At 48.1% G+C, this 23,696-nt stretch overlaps 3 protein-coding genes across 9 annotated transcripts; 2 read left to right on the top strand and 1 right to left on the bottom strand.

Moving 5' to 3' along the window:
* Window positions 1-557: 557 nt before the first annotated feature.
* Window positions 558-4,915, bottom strand: LOC101758509 (putative pentatricopeptide repeat-containing protein At1g77010, mitochondrial). Of its 7 annotated transcripts, none has more exons than XM_012842900.2 (6): window positions 2,356-4,915; window positions 2,232-2,259; window positions 1,668-1,781; window positions 1,306-1,436; window positions 1,027-1,164; window positions 558-902 (listed from the first exon to the last, which is right to left on the bottom strand). In XM_012842900.2, exon 1 carries the CDS (start codon window positions 4,525-4,527, stop codon window positions 2,470-2,472), a length of 2,058 nt encoding a protein of 685 aa, XP_012698354.1. In that variant the 5' UTR covers window positions 4,528-4,915; the 3' UTR covers window positions 558-902; window positions 1,027-1,164; window positions 1,306-1,436; window positions 1,668-1,781; window positions 2,232-2,259; window positions 2,356-2,469. The 7 variants fall into 7 exon arrangements, with proteins under 7 accessions (XP_012698354.1, XP_022678815.1, XP_022678813.1 ...); XM_022823080.1 differs by having other exon boundaries at window positions 1,075-1,164; XM_022823078.1 differs by having other exon boundaries at window positions 1,306-1,433.
* Window positions 4,916-6,250: 1,335 nt separating this feature from the next.
* LOC101755964 lies at window positions 6,251-8,868 on the top strand. The gene is made up of 6 exons (XM_004986826.1): window positions 6,251-6,622; window positions 6,710-6,935; window positions 7,016-7,405; window positions 7,839-7,955; window positions 8,060-8,271; window positions 8,347-8,868. The coding sequence occupies exons 1-6, from the start codon at window positions 6,251-6,253 to the stop codon at window positions 8,866-8,868; spliced, it is 1,839 nt and encodes a 612-aa protein (XP_004986883.1).
* A 12,193-nt stretch (window positions 8,869-21,061) lies between these two features.
* On the top strand, window positions 21,062-23,309 carry LOC101757689 (peroxidase 70). Its single transcript, XM_004983876.4, has 3 exons — window positions 21,062-21,573; window positions 21,680-21,845; window positions 22,752-23,309. The coding sequence occupies exons 1-3, from the start codon at window positions 21,142-21,144 to the stop codon at window positions 23,144-23,146; spliced, it is 993 nt and encodes a 330-aa protein (XP_004983933.1). The 5' UTR covers window positions 21,062-21,141; the 3' UTR covers window positions 23,147-23,309.
* The last annotated feature ends 387 nt before the right edge of the window (window positions 23,310-23,696 follow it).

The following is a 23,696-nucleotide window of genomic DNA, read 5'->3' as shown; positions in this document are numbered from 1 at the left end:
TTGAACATTAAAAACATAATCGACAACATTGAAGTCCAAAATTCTAACTCTCGCCTTTTTTACTACACAAATTCCCTCTCAGAACAAGTTTGTCCTACTCTTTCAACTGACATCCCGCGCCCCTGCCCGTCACATTTTTCAACTTTAAGCTTAAACAATTAAAACATTTAAGCATAATCAACAATCTTAGGGGACATTTGGATACCAGGGGCTAAACTTTAGCCCTATCACATCGGATATTCGGATACTAATTAGAAGGACTAAACATGAGCTAATTATAAAACTAATAGCAGAACCCTAGACTAAATCGCGAGACGAATCTATTAAGCCTAATTAATCCATCATTAGCAAATGGTTACTGTAGTACCACATTGTCAAATCATAGACTAATTAGACTTAATAGATTCGTCTCACGATTTAGCCTAGGGGTTGTGCAATTAGTTTTGTAATTAACCTATATTTAATACTCCTAATTAGTGTCAAACATCCGATGTGACGGAAGCTAAAGTTTAGCCCCGTCTCCCAAACACCCCCTTATTAGACATAAAAATTCCGACTTCAAGCTCAAACAAACTATTATCCATTTCCAAGTTTTATAATAAGAATGTGTTGCCGAATATTTCCTTGTAGACAAGAGTGATAGAAACGGTTTCTACCTTGCCTGGCCTAGTAATGATAACCGGAGAACAATTCTAATGACCACAGCCTTACAGGTGGCGATGCAGAGTTGTTGCTAAAAAAGCTCATATGCTGCAGGAATTGGTTAAGACAAATGGAGAACTGAAGATCAATCCACTTCTAAAAGATTTGGACCATCCAACTTTACAAAGGAACTTCAGAAGAACTGGAAGTTGTGCTTCATACAGCTTTAGGCGTGAAACAAGGTTCAGCGTCTGCAACTCCTGGAAAAGACAAATAAGAGCTTTCTGTAAAGCTACCTGAACTTGCTATAACTGTTTCAATATAAGAGGGAAAACCTACAAAGGGATAAAAATAGACAAAATATGACCAATGCCAATGTAAAACCTTGGGAAGCCATGTACTCATAATTAAATCAGGGCGCATTCTTCTCACATAGTAGGGTACTCTTCCTGCTTCACGGCACCAAAGACACCTAAATCAAATGGTTTTCTGCCCATCTCTGCTCCTAAATTTGCTACCAACCTGGATTACAAACAGGAAAGGCAAATTTTAAACCCATCCTGCGGGGAAAAAACAAATCAATGGAGAAAAGCCATACTGCTAGCCTCCTGGCAAGTCAGGGAAAAAAACATAAAGGGACAAATGCTCTCGGTGCACCAGTACCTCTCAATTCTCATGATAATCCTGGTGGTTTGCTAGGCCACACAGATATTATGACCCCACATCGTTTGACCTGATGCAGCAACCCTATGTTTATCCAATACCTGTCAATAAGTTGTTGTTGTTTGGACCTACTGTAACACATGGATACTTAGTTTAAGAACTACCCTGAGACTCAAAATATATGAAAGAATGTATACGTTATTCTAAAATGTTGTGGTTTGTCAAAACTGTGACAAACCAACTAATTTAAATTGTCATTTGTCAAAACTATCATAGATTCCTCAGCACCAAGATCAAAAGAGAAACTGGTAGTTTACTACAGTCATTTGGACTTTGGAGGGGTGCCAGGCAAAAAATCTTACCAGTCGTTCAAGCTCGGAGTCAGGCGTTGTTGTTGACCCTTCCATAGGGCATGGAAGTCGCCGTCACATGCCCCACTATCAGTAAGGATGGCTTGCTAGAGAAGTGTCAATGATCTACAAACCAGTTGAAGACATAATAACTTCAGTATGGCATTAGTTGAGCTCCAAACCACAGTTGATATGGAGAAATAAAATAAGTGAGTGGGTCATTGGATTGCCCGTGGTTCCTTAACAAATAGCAAGGGCCAATAACAGAGTATCAGCATAAACGCAGCATCAGAGGCGAAGTGATCTAAGCTGTAACTTTTGTTAAAATTCTATACATTTTTTTGAGTGGAAACAGTAACAGAGGCCCCTATCTTTGGTATTGTATTATTATATATAGAAAGAAAAAAATGGGTCTAATACAGTATATACCGCATCTCCTAAACAATAAGGATTTTTAAGCTGAAAGTCTCCTCTCTTCTTTTTCTAGGAAAAACAGGTTTTGAATTCAGTTCTACTAACTATAACATAAAATAGATAGAAAGATAGGTAGCAGAAGATAGCATTGTAGTGATGTACCTCTGAAAGCTGAGTAGCTCGTAGGTCACTGCAACACAACAAAATTATTATAAAAAAGAAGAAGCAAACGATCAGATAGAACTATGATCAAAAGCACAATTTTAGCAGGAGTATTATTTGTTACCACTTCCTGATTAGCAGAAGAACGCATTGTAGAAACAAAAGCCAATAGAGAAGGGCCCAGAAGAAAGGGACCGAGATGCATGTGGGAGGTGGGAGGTGTCATTGGCAAGTTCCTCTATGCACTATCGATCCAACTGTAGCCAGCATTCTTTGAAATTCTTCTGTCACGCATCATGTTCCTAATTTCTGCTGATTTAGCCCAATCCCCTTGAGCTGCAAGCGTGCTTGACAGCTGCACATACAAACTGGAATGCGGTGACACTTCTGTTTCCATCAGTTTCTTTGCCACTTTATGCAGCAAAGCCTCATTGCCCTGGGCTTTGCACCCTCCAATAATAGAAGTCCAACTAATCGCATCCGCTTTGAAAGGCATGTTCTCTATGAACTCAACTGCTTCATCCAGTCGACCTGCACGGACTAACAGGTCAGTCACACATGCATAATGCTCAGCTGATGGACTCACACCAAAATCTTCCTTCATCCGGTCAAACCATCTGAGTCCCTCTTCCACAAGCCCAGAATGGCAGCATGCAGAAAGGACACCAACAAATGTCCGTTCACTTGGTTTCACACCCCTGCTTTGCATCAACTTCAGAAGTTCCAGTGCCTCATATCCATACCCATTAGAAGCATAACCTATCAGCATTGAATTCCACAAGACTTCGTCAGGATTATCAATTCCGTCAAAGATCCTGCATCCATTGGCCAAGTTTCCACATTTGCAGTATAGGTCAATGAGCGAGGAGGCTACAATATGGTCAGACTGTAGGCCAAGTGCAATAGCAAGACCAAAAATCTGCTCCCCAAAACTTATAGAGCAGATGCTGCTTGATGCACTCAGAACACTGGCTATAGCAACCTTGTCAAGCCACAAACCAAGCTGATGCATCTCACAGAACAGCTCCATTGCATCAAGAGCATGCCCATTTTGGCTGAACCCAACGATCATAGAATTCCATGAGATGGCACTCTTGCTAGGGATCATATCAAAAATTCTTCTAGCCACATCTGTTCGGCCACAGTTTGAGTATACAGTGATCATTGAATTGAGCACGATGGTGTCATGATGCCTAAGCTCACTGAAAGCTTGGCAGGCATCTGCCCAGAGGCTGCATTTTGAGTAGAAGTCAATGAGCGCGCTTGCTGCTATCAAGTCATTGACAGCCCCACTCTTTAAAGCACCCCCATGAATCTGCTGCCCGGGCTTCAGCAAGCCTAAAAAGCCACACATATTCAGAACACTGGCATAAGTTGAAGAATTAGGCAACATGCCTGACCGCAACATCCTCACAAAAAGAACAAAAGCACCATCTCCATGGTAAGCAGGCACACAGCCACTGATAAGAGAATTCCATATAGCAATGCTGGGGTTCTCCACCTTGTCAAAAAGGCATAACGCCTCATGCAACTGTCCACAAGATGTGTAGCCATGGACCAGAGCAGACAGAGAGAATTGATCAACATGTTTTAATCCATCATGGACACAGCGAGCAGAGTCCAAATCTCCGCACTTGCAGTACATGTCAATCAATGAGCAACCCAGTACCGAATCAATTTCAATCTTGGCGACCACAATTCGGGCATGAGCTTGCCTCCCAAAATCATACTTCATCCGATCAGCACAAGCACCAACAACTGTGGTAAGAACGAAGGGATCATTCCAGGGCGACGAGATCACTTCAGCATTGCACTGCCGACCAATCCTCTTGAGCAAAGAAAATGCCTCATCCACTCTGCCACACCGGACATACCTATGCAAGACAGCGTTGCAAGCCACGGCATCCTTCACGGGCATTTCGTCTAGCAGGTCGTGGGCCGTGTCGAGATTCCCAGCAGCAGTGAAGCCAGTTATCACCGCGTTCCAGGAGAAGGTGTTCCTGTCAGGCATGGAGCGGAACACATGGAGAGCCCCACGGAGGTCGCCGGATTTAAAGAGGGCGGTGATGAGTGAGTTGTAGGAGAAGCAGTTCCTCGTGGGCATTTCGTCGAACAGGAGGTGGGCGTCGCGGGAGTGGAGCGGGGAGCCGCGCGCGTACATGAGGAGGACGGAGTTGGTGGGCGGGAGGGAGGAGGGGACGTGGCCGGACTTGAGGAGGAGCTGGTGGAGCTGCCGGCCGGCGGCGGCGCCGCAGGAGCGGAGGAGCTGGATGCAGGAGGGGACGTCGACGGCCATGGCAGCAGCTCTAATGTGGGGAAACCGGAAAGGACCGGGTCACGAGAAATGCAGCTGTCAAACGCCGTCGCTACGCAGGTAGCCGGAACCTCGACGACCGCGGTGCTCTCTCTGCCACCGGAGGCCGGAGCCAGACCTCCGCCAGTGGACGGTAAAGTCATACGGAACGCGGAACGATGCCGAGTTCCCCGTCCCCGTCCGAAAACGCGGAACGGGGACGATGAGGATCAACGCGTGGGTCGACGCCTGTGACGGAAGTTGGGACGCCGTCCCGATGGCCGTCGGGAGTCGGGACACGACGCGAGATAGACGACGGTACTACTACTGTCCCTTGCTCGCCGGCTTCTGCGCTTGCTGGGCGCCGCCGCAAGCAGCGTTGGAGATGGTATAGGGCGTGTTTGGTGTCCTGCAGCTGGGTGAACCGGGCTCACCGCGTGCACCCTCTGTCTGTTCGGTTGCCTGGTCCCCCCGCGAGCCAGGTTGTGCGCGTGCAAAACAACCCCCTCGGCCAGGCTCCGCGGATACGAGACGAGCGGCCGTTTCCGTCGGGCCTGGCTCCCGCGGTGCGACGGCGGGCGCGCGGGAGGCGAAAACTTGGCCGGCGGGAGCTCGCGCCATTTCGCTGGGGTTACCTCCCCCTTTCGCGCCACTCACCGCAGATATATCCCCCTCCCCGCCGCCTCCGCTCCCCCTCGGTCACCATTCGTCTTCTTCGCTAGATCTGAGGTGCTCCCCTCTCCTCTCTTCCTCTGGTTTTCATGGATTCGGTTCATCGATTCGCGTTGTATTGATCCCCTCCCTCCTTCGTTGCTTCGTAGGTGCTCTGGATCTGAGTTCTTGCGCAGGTAATCTGGTTCGCCTCCCCCCCTTCTGTGTTCTTGATCTCCTAACCCTAGATGCATCTCTGAGTGGTTTTTGTTCAAATCGATGCAGGGATCTCAGATCTGTGTTCCCCGCTTGGTTCGAAGGTACGAATCCATGTTCTTGGTTAGGGTTTTTTTTTCCTGTTTATTTCTTTCTTTTTCCTAAGGTATGAATCAATGTTGCTTAGGGTTGTAACGTATGAATCCATGTTGATGCTGCCAGGTTGCAGATCTGCTGTCGGTTGTTTGTTCGTGTGCAACATTGTTTGGGTGCTTGCCGTCCTCGTTCGGTATAAGCAATCCTCCCCTCCCTCTCCACCTTTTCTGATGAATGCTGGTGCTATCGATGGTGATTGTGTGCGCTACAGATCTGATAATGCTATTTCTTCTGAGCTTATGTCCAAGTCAATGATGTTTTCTCTTTTAATCTGAGCATATGTCCATGCCAATGCTGATGCTTGTTTGAATCTGAGCACTTGTTCAATGCCAATGATGATATGCTGTTTTAATCTGAGCACTTGTTTGCTTCCAAGGATGATATGCTGTTTTTATCTGAGCACTTGTTCAATGCCAATGATGATATGCTGTTTTTATCTGAGCACTTGTTCAATGCCAATGATGTTGTCTCATTTTCCCTTTAATCTGAGCATGTGTTGCATGGCAATGAAGTTTGTCACCGTATTGCTGCTTTGGTAGTCATGGTAATTGTCTTGTTTGCTTAGATGGCTTTGGAGGACCAGCAACGCTTGCTGTTTGCCCGAGCTGCTGCTCTTATCACGACTATGTATGCATTCTTCTTCACTAGGATAAGAATGCAACGTAGTTCAAGGCCACAGATCAGTTATGGCCCTTTGAGTGCCATGGATGAGGAACGCCAAAAGAACCTGGACAAAATTTACAATTGCACTGATATAGAGTGTGTTGCTATGCTTCGCATGAGAAAAGCACCTTTTTTTGCACTGTGCAACTTGCTTAGGGAAAGGCAGTTGCTGTCAGATAGCCTTCATAGTTGTGTTGAAGAGCAGCTAGCAATGTTTCTACACATTGTTGGCCACAACCAACGCTTTAGAGTTATTCACCAACATTGGAGAAGGTCAATAGAAACAGTGCATAGATATTTCAAGGAGGTCTTGTATGCTATTGGGGAACTTAGGCAAGAAATGATTAGAGCTCCATCTAATGAGACACCAGTTAAGATAAGCAATAGCCCAAGATGGTACCCATATTTCAAGGTAACAAATTTGTCATGTAGTTTGTAGGTTATTGCTGCATACTTGAGTGCATATCATGTAACATGCATCTATTGGGTTTTCATGTAGGACTGTGTTGGGGCAATAGATGGGACTCATGTATATGCTAGAGTGCCAGCAAAGATCCAAGCAGCATTTAGGGGAAGGAAGCACTACCCCACACAAAATGTTCTTGCAACTGTTGACTTTGATCTGAAATTTACTTATGTCTTAGCTGGTTGGGAAGGGTCTGCTCATGATGCTACTGTTCTTGCTGATGCACTAGAGAGGGAGGATGGGTTAAGGGTTCCACCAGGTAATTAGCTGAATTGGGTACCTAAATAAACATTGTAACTTCATAACAATGGACTTAATGCATTTCTGTACTTGTTATAGGAAAATTCTACTTAGTAGATGCTGGATATGCTTGTCGTCCTGGATTCCTTCCTCCTTACCGTGGTACTAGGTACCATCTGAAAGAGTATGGTGCTAGGAACTACCCAACCAACCCAAGGGAGTTGTTTAATTTGAGGCATTCAAGTCTGAGAGTATCTGTTGAAAGGGCTTTTGGTGCTTTGAAGAACTGTTTTCGCATCATTGATAATAAACCATTTCATCCCTACAAGACACAAGTCAAGTTAGTACTTGCTTGCTGCATATTGCATAATTGGATACTTGGGCATGGGGTTGATGAGGTAGTTCCTACTGAGTTCTCATGGGTGCCCAACAATAATGATAGTCCTGGACATGGGGTCCAGATGGATGACAATGCTGTTTGGGCTCAAAGTAGGGATGAATGGGCTGAACACATGTGGTCCAATAGGGGCAACTCTCACATCTAAGTTGTATCTGTTTTGTATTCTATGTTTGTTACTTATGTTCTGAGGCATTGAACAATTGCAATGATGATTTTACTTATTTCATTACACAATATAGCTAAGGCATTGGACATGTGCAATGATGTTACACCTCTTTTGATACTACACTAGACCTGAGGCTTGAGACATTTGCAGTGATGAATTTATTTTCTCTGATACTTCATTAGAGCTGATACTTCTTTTGAACTGAGGCATGAGACATGTGCAGTGATGAATTTTTATTCCTATTTTCCTCTTGAGTGCAATGCATATTGATGACTAAGGGCACATGACACATGCAATGATGTTTCCCCAACTATGTTATTCCTGTTTCTGAGTGGGGGTGTGGCAATTGGAAATAGGAATGGCTGAGGAGATGAATGCTGAGATCCTTGCTGCTGATGAGCTTGTGTTCCCTGGTGGGGCTGTTGGGGCTGATGGGGATGATGGCCCTGTTGGGGCTGTTGGGGTTCCTCCTGGTGCTGCTCAGCAGAGACCTGCTATGAGGTGGACAGATGTGATGTCTGGATTCATTCTTCGCCGCATGTGCCAGCTAATTTCAACTGGTGTTAGACTGATAAAGGTTTCAAAGAAGTCCACCTCAATCGGGTTGCCAAGGCTCTGCATGAGTTCAGTGGCAATGAAGTTACTAGCACACAGGTGTATAACCACTTGAGGAAGTGGAGGCAGAGGTGGGTTAAAATCTCAAAGCTGAGAGAGCTGAGTGGAGCCTTGTGGAATGGGGACAGCTCAATGATTGTCCTTGAGGAGGAGCACTACAATGGCCACATCAAGGTATGTAGTAATGTTGCTGTTTCTTTAATACTTCTTTAGCAGTTTAAGTATCTAACTTGAGTTGTGCTAATGCAGGCACATCCCAAAGATGCTGAGTACCTCAACAAGCCAATTGTGTACTACCAGGAGATGATGGTCATCTTTGGTAATGGTCAGGCAACAGGTAAGTATGCTATGGGGTCAAATGAGGCTCTTGGTAGTCCTTCTGAGTTTGCCTACAGCCCAATGAAGCATGACCTGCCTGAGGAGCTTACTCCTGGAAAGCCTGAGGCAGCTTTTGTGTCCAAGTCAGAACCACCTGTTGGAAGCAAGAGAAAGAGGTCCATGCTGTCAGATGATGATGTCCTTGTGTTCACTGGCATGACTGATGCAGTGAACAATGTTGCAGATGCTATACGTTCTACCAAGGTTGAGGATTCCCACCCTGACTTGTATGGTGCACTGATGTACATGCCAGGGTTCAGTGAGGAAGCTCTAATGCTTGCATATGGTCACCTGCTTAACAATAAGGCCCAGGGATCTGCTTTTTTGCAGATGTCTCACTCACACCGTGTTCTTTGGCTGAGTACCTACTTGGCCAAGAACAACTACATGTGAGTGACTGGGCTTGGTTGTTGAGCTGTTCTAGTTGGGCAGTGATTCTTTTGGACGACCTGGTGCAGTTGTGGCTTCTTTTGTGCATACCTGTTGCCTGATCTGATGGTCTTTTGTGCAGCTGACAACTTGATGCATTCTTTTGGGATGGGGACTTGATCCTGTCTCCTGACTATATGGCTAACTGTAGCCTTCTACTTGCCTGACTTAGATAAGCCTACTGTGAAGTCATCTTATTCTGTCTGAGTTAGATATTAAACTGAGCATGTGTTTATTGTGCCTATTGTGTCTGTTGTGCCTATTGTGTTTTAATCTGAGCACATGTCCATGCCAATGATGATATGCTTTTGATATGCTTCTTGTTGATCCTCTCTGTCCATGGCAATGATGATATCCTATTCATATGATTCTTATTTATCCTTTCTGTTAAGGTATTTTATGTTGTTGTGCCTACTTCCTGCCTGTTTCATAAGTTGCTTGTGGCTCTTCCTCTATGCTTGATGTTGTACTTGCTGTCTGGTCTCTTGATCCTTTCTGTCTGTCTGATGAAAGAGTTCCTGATATGCTTCCTGTGGACCTTTGTAACCTTATAATGTCATCCTTTGTAACCTTCATATGAAATGCATGTTTATATTTATATATGTTACTAATGTTTCATGAATTGTAGACATCTATGGCCTGGTATGTTGTTCATGTTGGCCGACAACCTGGAGTTTACTCCAATTGGGTTGATGCCCATGCTCAGGTCAGTGGCTACAAGGGGGCCTGCCACAAGAAGTACAAGTCAAGTGATGAAGCATTTGCAGCCTTCTACGGTCTTCAAAACAAAGACGTCAAGCCAACAGACTCACATGACCCTCCTAAGATGGAATTATGGAATGCTAAAGATGTAATTATAGTTGTTCAGTTTGTAATCATTGCTTTTTTGTTGTACAAGTTGATGTAATGTTGATCATGTTTGCAACTGTCATTGTACTTATGGTTACCTCCTTGTGCTGAACAAGGCAGTGGTATTCTTACCACTGCATGCAGGGGGTAACCCCATACAATTGCATGCGACTAACCAAACACCATTCCTGCATCTATTCTTTCAAATTTCGAGTACATTCAGTCAACCAAACAGCGTATCTGCGGAGCCTGGCTCATTCCATGCGCTCAACCAAACAAATCGGCGTTGCATGCGCGCGACCAGGCTCAGGGGAGCCTGGCTGGCTGGTACGAGCCAGGCTAGGGTCCTCCAGGACACCAAACACGCCCATAGTGAATGGGCTCGCTGGGGCGTGTATCCCTTAATTCTAGCAAGCAGCCCGTAGCCCATCTCAAGTGCCAATAATCCAGAACTTTTTTATTTTTATTTTTTTTCCGATTTTGCATAAATAAATAGTCGAATTTTTTTTTGCAGAAATAGAACTATGTTGCCGCTCGAAACGGCGGTAGCTCCCCGCACCCGCAATGTCAGTGCCGAATCCCGCTTACCGTCCTCCCATCCGGCGGGCCGCACACAGATTCCAGTGGCGTCGGGGACGAGGATGTTCCGCTGTTCGAGACGGCAGTAGCAGCGGAAGCGGGAAAGCTACCGCCAGTACAAACGGCGGTAACTCCCCAGTGTAAAACGCGCGGCGCGGCCACCCCTGAGTGCACGCCCACTCATTTGGTCCCCCCCTCCCGCCCCGCGCGCACAGAAGCAGGAGAGCGAGCCCGCGCGAGAGAAGAGGAAGGGAGGGAGGAGAAAGGAAAGAAAGGAAGGACGGGAGGAGGGGAGGGGAGGGGAAATTGAAGCCTCATTCCTCGCTTCGTTAGAGGTATTTTTCCTAATCCTCTAATTTAGGTTAGCTCGTTGTAGATAGATCTATTAGTTAGTTTAGTTAGTTTAATGGATTTGAGACATAGAAAAATGTAGATCAGTTACTCTAGTGCATTTGAGATACAGAAAAATGTAGCTTAGTCAGTTTAGTGGATTTAACTTAGGTATTTAGTTAACAGTAAAAAATGTAGCTTAGTCGGATTTAACTTAGGTATTTAGTTAACAGTAAAATTAGTTTGTTGATTGATGTAGATTAATTTTAGATGAATATTATTTGCAATGCTAGGGTTATATTATGTATAGGTATTCAGGATGTAGTTGTTTCAGGGATAGTTGAAATTATTAAATTTAGTTAGAATTTTTGTTCTTGTTGTGTATATTGACTCGCTGTTTAGGGTTAGATTAATTTAGTAATAATTAGTAATTGACTATGGTAGTATCGTGTATATTGATTGGGTAAAATGAAATGAATTAGTTTGTAATTTTGTATAACTCTAAAATGGTTACTACTGTCGATGATAGAGTTAGATGTTTGTACCTTATATTGAAATGTAGGTGTTATTGGATTTAACTAATTTAAGTTCTTGAGAGTAATTTCCACTGTTCGTGTCATGTATATTGGCAGGCATGTCGGAAAGTTTATTTTTCCAAGTGTTCTATGGTCGGGGGAGGTTAGATATGATCCAGAAGGAATAGATTTGTCTGAATTTCAGTCGTTCTGCAAAAATTTACTAAGAGTAAGAGAGAGGACTTGGGGATCAATATGCAAGTGGCTTTGTAAAGTTTTCAATCTTGATATAGATCAAGTGGATCTGTCTGTTAGGGTTGTAGTGCCTAATATAAACTTTTGGAAGCTGATTTCGCTTGAAGGAACCCAGAACTACCGAGCTTATGTAAATGGTTGCACGAAGCGTGGTTTATCGCTCATATTGTATGTTCAAGTGTTCATGAAGGTTGGGTCTAACAGTCAGATGGAAGGAGTGGGAGGTGCTGAAGTTCAAGTTGAGGAAGGTGTGGAGAGTATTGATGGCCCAAATGAAGATGATGATGAAGATGGGGCAGAAGAGGAAGAGCAGAGGATGATGTTGCGACCCGTGAGCCAAATGGGGAGGCTGATGAGGGGAAAGACATCCCTGAGTTAGTTGAGTAGGTGGAAAGGGAAGGAGAAGAGGCCAATGGTGCCATGGATGATGACTCATCGGATGAGGAAGATGTTTGTCCTGTCCCGCAGAATGGTCAACTTATAGTTGACCATAAGTTGACCATTCTGCCCTACAGGTCAATGTAGGGGAAAATGCCCCTGGGAGTACTGGGAGAATGAGGTTTGCGTGGGTGCTTTGTACTCTAGTGGGGATGAGGTGAACGCAGCTGTGAAGCGATGGTCTACTTTATCTTTGCAGCGGCAGTTCAGGGTGGTGAAGAGCAAGCCGACGGTGTATGATGTCTGCTGTGTGAGAAGCAATTGCTCATTTAGGGTGCACGCATACAAGGGAAAAGTGGAAGGATTAATGGGAGGTGACTAGAGTGGTTGAGCACCAATGCTTGTTGGATGAATTGGAAGGAACACACCGCAACCTCATTGCTGATTTTGTTGCTCAATACATTATCCTCAGATAGTGGAGAATCCCAGCTTCGAGCCAAGTCGATTGTTTGTGCCATAACGGAGAAGTTCAAGTAGAAGATTAGCTACCACAAAGCTTACCGAGCCAAGCAGAAGGTGTTGGAGATGAAGTGGGGTACGTACGAAGCATCGTATGACAACCTCCCTCTCCTGTTGCACACCATATACCAAAGGAACCCAGGAAGCTACTACGACCTGAAAGCCTATCCATGTGCTCAGTTTCCAGGCAAACAGGTCCTGCAGCGGTCATTCATAGCCTTGGGCCTTGCATTGAGGCTTTTCAGCGATGTCGTCCAGTCATTTGCATTGAGGGCACATTTCTGACTAGAAAGTATAAAGACACAATCTTGACAACTATTGGGTCCGACGGTAACAATCAGGTGTTGCCGCTGGCGATCACCTTTGTGGAGAAGGAGTCTGCAGATAGTTGGTATTGGTTCCTGGAGAGCGTGAAGTAGATGATTGTGAAGGATGTGGAGGGTGTTTGTCTAATTCATGATCGGCACAAAGTCATTTTACAAGTAATCGAAGACCTACAAAATGGCATTGTGGAGCGTTTTAGGATGCTGATATGGCCGGGCATGAAGAGTACGTGGTGCATGAGGTATATGGGGGCAAACTTTCATAGTCAATTCAAGAATAAGACCCTTATAAAAATGTTTAAGCGGCTATGTACCCAGAATCATGAGAGGAAATTCAACCTACCGTGGAAGAAACTTAACGAGCTTAAAAAAACAATCCGAAGAGCTAGATAAGAGGCTGGTAAACAGCGAGGCCGACCACCCTGTGTCTCTGGAGGACGTCGGACTCGATGGTCCAGATGTCAGGTGAAGATAGGGAAGGGTGTGTTTCTGGAGGACGTCGGACTCGATGGTCCAAATGTCGGGCGAAGTACACATAGGAGTGCATCATCACAATGAAGGGTGTGTTTGCTCTTGCCAGAAGCCAAGGTTGTTGCACAGGCCTTGCACCCATGTCATTGCTGCATGCATCGAGGCAGGGGGACTTCAGCCTTGTCGGTTCATGCCACATTACTTCCTGAAGGAAACTATATGGCACACATGAAGGAACGAGGTTTATGGATATCGTTTATTAGGACATTTCATAAACAATCTTGGTAATGCCGCACGTTACATTTCTGACCCTGATCCAGAAATGTTTTAAGGGGTTGGGTGACATAAGAACAGGTGCATCTGGAACAACATGGATCAATCTGAAGCCGGTCCTGATGTCCGCCTATGCTTCAAGTGCCATGAAGCTGGTCACACCTACAAGAACTACCCTGCAATGACATATGGAGGTGGGAGTAGCCAAGCTGGACCATTAAGCGATGACGCAAATGCTCCTGCGCGTGGTCCGGGTCATCGTGCACGTAGCAACAATGATGGGCTTCTATGATTCATGTGTTGTATGTTTGTGAACTTGTTGTGTTATATGTTTGTGAACTCGTACGTTAGGCAAACCTTGTCATATGTAATGTAATTTGTGACGTTTATTTTATGTTGAGAGACTCCTATATTTCTTAGATTATGGAATGTAACCTAATTTGTAGTAGTAAGACATTGTAATATTTGCGTATCATGTACTATTTCATTTATGATGTCTTTTGAATATCTCATGTCTACTGCATTGTATTTCATTTATGTACTATTTGAAGTAACTGAAATGTTTTGCCGCTATTATTATTTTGTCACGTACTTTTATTATTCGTGTTGCAGGTATGGCGGAGGAGGTTGCAGAGGGGTATCAGACCCCCCGAGTTGCTCGACCCTACCTTGGATGGCCTTCACAGGTTGTTCATGTCAGTCGTACGGGGTGCGAACCTCGGCATGCTTCGGGCACATGTCCCACTTTCGATGATGCCGATCGACGCCTGTTGGATTTCGAGGTATATTCTACTTAGTTAAATAAATTTTAAGTTGTAATATTGCGTTGTTTGAACTAATAAATGGTATGCATGGTACAGGTTACACGCTGCAGGCCTCCTCCCTCTAGCGAGGTTAGTTCAGGGAGACATGGTCGACACTGGCGTGCAGGGGGCGGAGAAGTCAACACGCTTCTACTTCGACATGTCACTGCTAGCAGCTCTTCTGGACCGTTGGCGGCTCGAGACGCACACGTTCCATCTCACAATGGGTGAGATGGCCCCGACACTTGAGGACACCTCGCTCCTTCTTGAGCTTCCTTGTGCCGGGAGAGCCATTGCTGCGGATGACATGCCAGTTAGCTGGCGCATGGAGCTTTTAGCTCGGTTTGCCCACGTTCAGCGGAACGATCGGGTCGAGCCATACCGGACCTTCAGCTCCACACACGAGCCCACGAAGAGGTGCCTCATGCAGTTCAGTGTGAGTAGTTATTTACCTGACTTTTCATATCGTTATTGGTAAGTTTTGTGAATTTGTCAAGTAACTTTTATTATTCTGTAGGCTGACTACATGAGAGCCGCCGCCGCCGACGCCACAATTGTGCGGCACTTGGAAGCGTACCTCCTGTGGATCTTCGGGTGGATCATGTTCTGCACGTCCCGGGGGAATCGGTGCCTAAGCATCTACTTCCTTACGCGAGGGCCATAGCGGAGGCCCCACTCGATGAGGTTCCACAATACAGCTGGGGTTCAACTGTATTGGCGGCGACCTACAGGGGCCTTTGCACGGGCTACTGCAAGGTAAACCCAATGGCGCCTATCTTCGTTGGCTGCCTGTTGCTGCTTCAGCTGTGGTCGTATGAGCGCTTCCCATTATACTACTCTGCGTCCAGTACAGTACTGAAACAGTGGTTTCCATTGTTGATGTGAACCGTCACTGAAAAGCTTGCACTATAGACTGCAAGGACCCTGAACGTGAAGCCTTCTAAAGTGGATGTGACTCCACACTGACCCCTACATCCCTGCACCGGCAAAGCCTATATGTACCATTTCTCAGGATGATTGAACACGATATGGTACTAAGCACATGGGGGCGCAGTGCATCTCCATCTCAGCACTCCTTATATTCGACCCCCTCTCTCCCGTATCCTACCACACCATTGAGCACGAGGAAGAACGATGGCATCTGCAAGAGGAAGATGTCGTGGGAGGAGGGGAAGAGAAGGGGATGGTCCTATTCCCACCATCATTTAGACAGGTTCTTTTGGCCCAATAGAGTATGAGGCACCCCTCGACGAGTTCCCTCTGGAGGACAGGGCTAACTACGCCCCTCCAAACTCCCTCAGGCCTTATGACGACCGCCATGATGTGTGGCCAGTGTGTTACCATGGCGTGGCTTGTGTTGTCCAGCTTTATGATGGCTACGGTGATGGAAGCCGACATTTCTTTTGATGCCCGTATGGCTTGGTGAGTCAAGTATTTACTTTATTACTCTTCCTAAGCTTCTCGTGCTACAAACTAACATCATGTTCAGTCTTATCTTGATGAAAGAAACTGCCGCTATGCCAAGTGGGTCGATCCACCACTTCCTGAGCCAATCCAAGAGTACACCCACCTCAAGTGCAAGATCTTTGGCCTGGAGCGTAAGGTTGAGGATCTTCAATCCGAAGTTGATGCAAGTCCTTGGCCGTTTAACATCGCAGGTGACTTGATTTGTACCGATCCATGGTGCAAGTGCCCCTACCACCACAACAAGGATTGCCCCCCGTCTCCGCCATCCTCTGGGGATGCTGGCTACTATGGAGCTGGGCCATCGCAGTTCTCGCAGAGCTAGTTCTACTAGAAAGTAGACATGGCTTTTTTCCCGGCTATTTGAATTATCTAAGGCATGCTAGGTTTAGCAACAGCACTGGTTTAGGATAGCATCCGTGCCGCACATGCCACTGCAATCTATAATTAGTTGTTCACCCTAGAGTCGTTGTTGTTCGTATGTTGTGCACGAATTTTGTTTGTATCTATTGTAATCTTGCTGGAAATAGCTATGTATCTAATGACAGGAAGTTAAATTATTTTCAATTATTTTGTTCAATCACTCTACCTCTCTCAAATTACGAAGTTATATATTGCAATAAAACTACATATTTCACTTTTAAAAATATCAGACAAAATTACACAAAAAATAACTAATAAAAATTAAAATAGAGTTATAGCCGGTTCAAACAGCTATAGCCATTTCAACCGGCTATAGCATCCCACACCCAAATAAACCCGGCTAAACCAGGCCCTTGGAGCCTGCCACCTATTCAAATGGCGGTAGCCTAGATATCGCCGTTTCACACGGCGATAGGAGGCTATGCAGCGATCCGGCCCTCCAACCTCCATTTCAACTAGCGATAGCGGCATTACCGCCGTTTCAACCGGCGGCGTAGGTCCATTTTTGCAAATTTTTCAATCGACTATTTATTTCTGCAAAATCGTGTGTATATATATATAGATATAGATATAGATATAAAATTCAATAATCCATGTCCCTCGTATCCATTTTTTTAAGTTAATACACCCTGTCCCAAGGTGCCACCTAGGTCCACAAACTCGCAAAATCGAAATTTGGCACTCTGAACTTTTTAAGTTGTTCCACTTAGGTTCATACCCCTTCAAAATTTAATGTGGTATGCCAACGTGGCGCCACATGGATGAACATATGCAAAAAGGTCCTTGAGTTTTATCTTCTTCTATATATGCATCCTCCTCGTCTCTTTCTCCTCTCTCTCTCTCTCTCTCTCTCTCTCTCTTCGGATGACATCGGGTGGGCCACACGCGGGTGGTGAGCGCGGTGCAGCTGGGCGAGCGGCGCGCCAGCTGAGGGTGGCGATGGTGGTGCCGGAAGAGGTGGTGGTGCCCTAGCCATCGGGACGGATAGCCCCCACCGGCACAGTCCACTGGCGTGCTAGGGGCAGTGGTGACGGCGCCCGTCCCCTGCGCCCAGCGCGGCTTTCCAGCGGCGGAGGAGGAGGTAGCAGCACCCAACGTGGAGGAGCCCCCAGCCACAGGGACGAGCGGCCCCTGCACGATGGAGCCTGCCCCCTACGCCCGGCGTGGCCCTCCGGCGGTGAAGGAGGAGGCGGTGGCGCCGGGTGCGGAAGGGCCCCTAGCCGTAAGGATGGGCAGCCCCCCGTGCGGTGGAGTCCAGCCCCTGCGCCCGGCGTGGCCCGCCGACGGCTGAATCTAGATCTAGGATTCGGCCGGCCATGGAGAAGAGGGGTGGGGGAGGGAGGAGTGGGAGGGAGATGGGGTGGAGGGGGCCGCCGGCTCTGGGATGGCCACCTGCGCGGCTGGGGGGCGGGAGACGGTGGGAGAAGGAGGTGGCGGCGCAAGGGGTTGGGAGAGAGGGGGCGTTGGCGACTAAGGGAGGAGGAGGGAAGGGCGGGAGACGGCGGCGGATTGGTGGTCGCCGGCGCCGGAGTGGCGGCCAGTAGGCGGCTGTGGATGCCAGGGTCGGAGGGGCTGCCAGCGGTAGGAGCGGGGGAGCGGGGTGCGGGCCGGCGGATATATAGAGAGAGAGGAGAAAGAGATGAGGAGTATGCAGATGTAGAAGAAGATAAAACTCACGAATTTTTTGCATATGTTCATCCATGTGGCGCCACGTTGGCATGCCACATCAGATTTCGAAGGGGTATGAACCTAAGTGGCACAAATTAACAAGTTCAGGCTGCAGATTTTGATTTTACGAGTTCCTGAACCTAAGTGGCACCTCGGGACAAGTTTAAGGACCGTTGTGTATTTAACATTTTTTTATGCCCAAGGTCATCGAGGCCTTGAGTGTGACCGCTGTAGAAAGAATCGGGGTGGTTAAAGAGTTGCCTAGTTATTGAAACTTCGTAAATCCATAAAAAAAATCTTCTAAGAAAATGCTATATGCCTATATCCAATTTGATTCGAAGAGATGAACTTTGTAAATTGACCTCGATGCATGCTGGAATTTGAAATATCCAACTAACATAGTACATGTCCAGATAATTTAATTTGTGCCTCTTGGATTATGACTTCATTATGATATAAAAATACTAAGATATTTAAATTTATGGATTTGAAATATCAGATGTGAATTTTAACATCTAGTCTAGAATTCAAAGTCAACATTTTAAGTGTTCCGTCGCAAGAAACCGAAACGTATGTATTTCGATAACCCCTCTGCATTACATGTACTTTTTTTCTTCTCTAAGACAAGAAGGTAAGGGAAATGGAGTACTTTGGTGTCAACAACAACGTTAAGTTAGAGCATCTAATTGATTTCTCCCTTTTTTTTCCCCTTTATTCCCTTGTAGGAATCCCCTTTCATAGTTTTAGGATTTAAAATGCTGCAACAGATCCCCTCCTCCCTTTCCTCTTTCCATCTTCCTGACGTGTGGGGCCTGCCTGTCAGTGTCCCATCTCCCTCTTCTCTCCTTCCTCCCTTTCTTCACTACCACGCGAGGGCCAGGACCGGATGTCCGGATGCGAAGATAGGCCGGCGGTGAGGCCGACGCCTCCCCTCCATCAGCAGCGCGGAGGGCAGCCTGGGTGGGCGGCCGGCGGTGGCGCGCAGCTCGTGGTGGCCGGCGACGCCACGGATGGATGGGACTGGCGGCGTGGCGTGCAAGGCCGGGACGGGGAGGCACGAACGCCCGTGAAGCTCGTCGATCCTCTTCCGCGGCGGCCGGGATGGACGGCGGTGCGGGCCGCGGGGCGCGGCGGACGGGGCGGTGGTCCTCCATGGCCGGCGTGCTCGAGAGGAGGGGCCGGCGTCCCGGCAGGTGGGGCACAGCGGCGGCGCTCGGCCCCCGCGGATGACACGGCGGGGCCGGGCGGCTGGTGGCGCACGCGGAGGTCGGCCGGCGTGGCACAGAGGACGGACGACGGTGGCGCGGTGGCCGGCGGCGTGCGCGGAGGACGGACGACGGTGGCCGGCGAGGTGGATCGGGCGGCCAAGAAATCCTGTGGCCTGCAGCTCGTGCGGCAGGCGAGGAAGGGGAGGAAAGGGAGAAGGTGAATTCTCCTTCGTAAATGGGAGAGGGAGGAGAAGGAAAGTGATTGAGAAAAAATAAAGGAGAAATGGAAAGGGAATGTGCTGGAGTCCTAAATTCTCTTTACGGCTGAAAAGAGGAAAGAGGAGACGCTCTTAGCTTCGCTCCCGTACATCAAGACAGCAATTATTTTTCGGGGGTTCAACGCTGAACGATGATCGATCGTTGGTTCTTCTAATCACACGCCATTACTACCTACGTACAGGTGCACAGCAGCACAGCAGCCGTTTTGGATTCCCCAACAGATGGTGCCCCTCAGCCCTTTGCGCTGCTGTTCACGTCCCACCGTCCACCAAGCTAGTCAACAGATCCCGCCAGCTCGCGCACGGTTCTTATCACAGCACCCATCGCCAGCTTGGCCGCGACCTCGACAACGTCGACGTCGTCGGTGATCAACAACGAACAGCATCGAGCGCGATGCCCGAGCTAATCCGGCGCGATTAGGGGATTAAGCATGTGTCCTTTAATTTCTCCTCTGCAACAGAAAGATGGGCAGCTAACAATGAATGCAGCACACTGATCATTGGTGAACCTTTAGGATTGTAGTCACTCGACTGATGCATACAGCAGTGTAGCTTCTCGCTGAAGCGACTTGCATTGAATCCCAACTAACAACGAACAGCTAGCTCGATCGTGCATCGTCATCTCGCATGTAATGTACTCCAGAGGGAATGTGATGGATTCGTCCTCATCTTAAGTTCCTTTCTTGCATGTGCACTTGCTGGGTGTATTTATTGAGGTGCATGACTTGTGTGCAATGCAATAGCATATGTGATCTGTGCATGGCTAACACTCAACCTCCCCTGCCCAACGAAACCATTTTTCCGGGCGATGGATGTTTTTCCTTTTCCATAAGCGTTATGTGAACGATATAGCACGTGGCAGCCAGCGCTCCTGCATGAAAAACCGTGGCAATGAAAGCCATTCCTCCTCCATGTCCAGTGCATCTTATTTTAGATCGCTTGATCCCTTCCGTTTCCTGAGGCCATTAATTTCTTGCGCCACACAATTCTTCCTATCTGATTTGCTTGGTCGCAACGCATGGCAATGGCATTTTAAGAACATGTTAGTTGCCAACACGTTAGCTATAGTCAGCTAGAGCTAATAAGGTCCTTCAATTTGTAGTGCCTCAGTGGTGGCACGTATACATGCATCAACCACCCAGCAAGGTTGCGTAGGTATACCATGGAGAGTTCTAGGCACATCATCGAAATGGAAAAAAGTTTGGGCATGTAATGCAGTTAGCCCAATGATGCAACGGAGCCAAGAAAATGCAATACAGATCAGATAGATGTGTGGTAATGCACCAAGGGGTTTTCTTTCTTTTTTTTACTTTAATGAATAAGTATACATGCATCGCCGAGAAATGTCAGGATGCAACAAATTAAAACCGTACGAATAGACTCAAATGTACATTGGAAATTGATTAAAAGTAAGTGGTGCTACAAAGCTGATGATGGACTTCAGAATTCATTTTGTACAAGTTTAAGATGCTCATGAATAAACCATTTCCGGGGATAGATGTACCTCTGACATGTACATCAAGTTGTTGATTGTACTGTACCTAGTACTTACAGGGGGCTTTAGTACAGAGAATAGTGCATCCAAACACGACGTAAGTTATGCCAAGAAATCTATTTTCTTTTCCCCGAGGGCTTGTGTATTCCAGTACTATTCCTTATTATTGGTGGAATACCATTTTTTTACAGATTTACACAAGTTCGATATATACTGTTTCTGAAGAATAAAGAATTACAATAATAATGGCATGCATTATTAAGGGCCTTAATGTCGTCTCCGTGCATCCTTCTTGCGGTCTTCCCTATAAATATGTGCTCTGGCATTGCGCTGCACTGCAGGCCACTCCCAAACCAGAACTAGGCAGTGACTGACTGAGCGTGACACCACCACTTTTACCGCGACCATGGCTCCTGCAGCTTCCCGCACGCACCACCACCGCTCGCTGGCCTTGGTCGTCCTCGCGCTGGTGGCGGCCGCAACGGCCACGGTGGCCGGCGCGCAGCTGTCGTCGGAGGACTACTACGACGCCTCGTGCCCCGCCGCCCTCCTCACCATCCGGTCCGCCGTGGCGGCGGCGGTGCTGCTCGACCGCCGCATGGGGGCCTCCCTCCTCCGGCTCCACTTCCACGACTGCTTCGTGCAGGGCTGCGACGCGTCGGTGCTGCTGGACGACGCGGGGGGCTTCACCGGCGAGAAGGGGGCGGGGCCGAACGCGGGGTCGCTGCGGGGATTCGACGTCATCGACAACGCCAAGATGCTGCTCGAGCTCCTGTGCCCGCAGACCGTCTCCTGCGCCGACATCCTCGCCGTCGCCGCCCGCGACGCCGTCGAACAAGTAATAAGCCAGCTTCGATTGTGAATCTCTCTGGAAAACTGAACTGAAAGAGAAAGAGAAGGGCTGATTAATTTTGATCGCACGACGTCTCCTGTTGTTGGTGCAGCTGGGAGGCCCATCCTGGACGGTTCCCCTGGGCAGGAGGGACGCGACGACGGCGAGCGCGTCCCTGGCCAACAGCGACCTCCCCGGACCCACCTCCAACCTCAACGGCCTCCTCAACGCTTTCTCCAACAAGGGACTCAGCACCACCGACATGGTCGCCCTGTCAGGTAGTACGCTTGCACATTGCAATCCGATCCATGCATCTCCTTTTTCCTGCATCATGCAACGCATGTGTAGACAGATTCGCAGCCGGCAGGCTAAGGATGGCGGATGGCACGTCCCATCTTAGATCTTGCTCACACTGAATTCGTCATGGAAGCCGATCATCATCTACAGGCTATCTAGCTAGAGCACATGGCATGTCCCGGTAAAAAATAGACCAAAAATCACAGGCGATTGAAATCGACGCGGCAGCGAACGAACTAGATCTTTGCAGAATTGCACCCATTCCGGCCGGTAGTGCGACCAAATTAATGAAAGCACTCCTGTCGTCAGGTAGCTATCGAGATCCACAGTAAGCTATAGCTAGCATACTACTCAACTGCTGTAGATCTCATGATCTTTAGCCGCATACATACGTGATACGTGCACTCGCATTCCAGTGTTTGTTTCGTTCTGTTTTCTGTCATCGGTAGGCGGCCCCTCTTGTGTCTTCTTTCCGACTTCGATCGTGAGTCTGCACATCGTACCAACGAAAAAAAAATATGCATGACACATTACTATGACACATGCATGATGCATCATTGTTCGTCTGCATGCGCCGATCAATTCAACATGGTGATCGATGACATGACATGCTGTTTGCAGTCTCTGTTCCACTCACCACCACCTTTTTGCTCGCAACAACATTTGGACGAGCCCGCGTCACCTACCTGTCTACGAGCTCTCTAGCCACGTCGTAGTACGTGCACGATCATCTCCATCCATCACGCGACCGCCCAACCACCTGCTCCTCGCTTCCACTTCTTCCACCGCGCAATCATGCACTTGCATGCGACACAGCAAGCAAGGTTTCCCATCTGCCCATCTCCATGATTGCCTCGCCTCGCCTCACGACTTGCTTACCACTGCAGGGGCCCACACCGTCGGGCGGGCGCAGTGCCGGAACTTCCGGGCCCGGATCTACAACGACACCGACATCGACGCCACCTTCGCGGCGTCGCTGCGGGCGAGCTGCCCGGCGCAGGCGGGCTCCTCCAGCGACGGCGCGCTGGAGCCGCTGGACGGGACGTCGCCGGACGCCTTCGACAACGACTACTTCGGGAACCTGCTCTCCCAGCGCGGGCTGCTGCACTCCGACCAGGCGCTCTTCGGCGGCGGCGCCACGGACGGCCTCGTCAGGGCCTACGCGTCCGACGCCGGCCGATGGGGGAGCGACTTCGCGGCGGCGATGGTCAGGATGGCCAGCATCGGCCCGCTCACCGGCACGGACGGCGAGATCAGGGTCAACTGCCGGAGGGTGAATTGAGTGTGTGGATACATCGCGATCGCATTGCTGATTGCGAGTGGTGGTGGAGTGGAAGAGTGTGTACATTCTGCAGAGAGCCAGGGATAGAGTTGGAATGGAGTATGTATACGCACATCATATGTATACCACTATTGTTTATTTATTAATTATTGCAAATACATAATTACATGTACTAAAAAGTAGGAGTATTTACCAAACTATGCTCATCATTTTATTCGCTGTTCTCGCGTAACACACGAGCCGCGTCGGCGTTTTCCTGATGAGGGGCGGCCGCGTAGTCCACGGCAACCAATGGACGGCGTTGGCGGCCACGCGAACGGTTTGCGGCGTCGTCCTGGCTGTGGCTGACGTCGAGCGGAGCGCCGTCGAGAGAGACTTGGTTCCACCGGCGTCCGGATCTGATCTCCAGGCAACGGCCTCATCCGAGTGAATAGGCTGGCGTTTGTGTCACACCTGCTGTTCCTGAACCTGCAAATACTGACGCTGCTCATGCTGTATCGAGTATCGACTTGAAGAAGACTCTGAAGATGGGCCTCGCAGGAGAGCTCGG

The sequence above is a fragment of the Setaria italica genome, chromosome IX, assembly GCF_000263155.2.
Source record: "Setaria italica strain Yugu1 chromosome IX, Setaria_italica_v2.0, whole genome shotgun sequence".
NCBI classification, from domain to species: Eukaryota; Viridiplantae; Streptophyta; class Magnoliopsida; order Poales; family Poaceae; genus Setaria; species Setaria italica.
The sequence above is the reverse complement of the archived record's forward strand: the minus strand, read 5'-3'. Positions and strand labels throughout refer to the sequence as shown.

Coding starts and splice junctions, on each gene's coding strand:
- LOC101757689 (XM_004983876.4), top strand. CDS start 21,142: ATGGCTCCTGCAGCTTCCCGCACGCACCACCACCGCTCGCTGGCCTTG. Junction 21,574..21,679: donor CCCGCGACGCCGTCGAACAA/GTAATAAGCCAG, acceptor TTGTTGGTGCAG/CTGGGAGGCCCATCCTGGAC. Junction 21,846..22,751: donor CGACATGGTCGCCCTGTCAG/GTAGTACGCTTG, acceptor TTACCACTGCAG/GGGCCCACACCGTCGGGCGG.
- LOC101758509 (XM_012842900.2), bottom strand. CDS start 4,527: ATGGCCGTCGACGTCCCCTCCTGCATCCAGCTCCTCCGCTCCTGCGGC.
- LOC101755964 (XM_004986826.1), top strand. CDS start 6,251: ATGGATGAGGAACGCCAAAAGAACCTGGACAAAATTTACAATTGCACT. Junction 7,406..7,838: donor CAATGCTGTTTGGGCTCAAA/GTAGGGATGAAT, acceptor AATTGGAAATAG/GAATGGCTGAGGAGATGAAT. Junction 7,956..8,059: donor GGCTGTTGGGGTTCCTCCTG/GTGCTGCTCAGC, acceptor AGACTGATAAAG/GTTTCAAAGAAGTCCACCTC.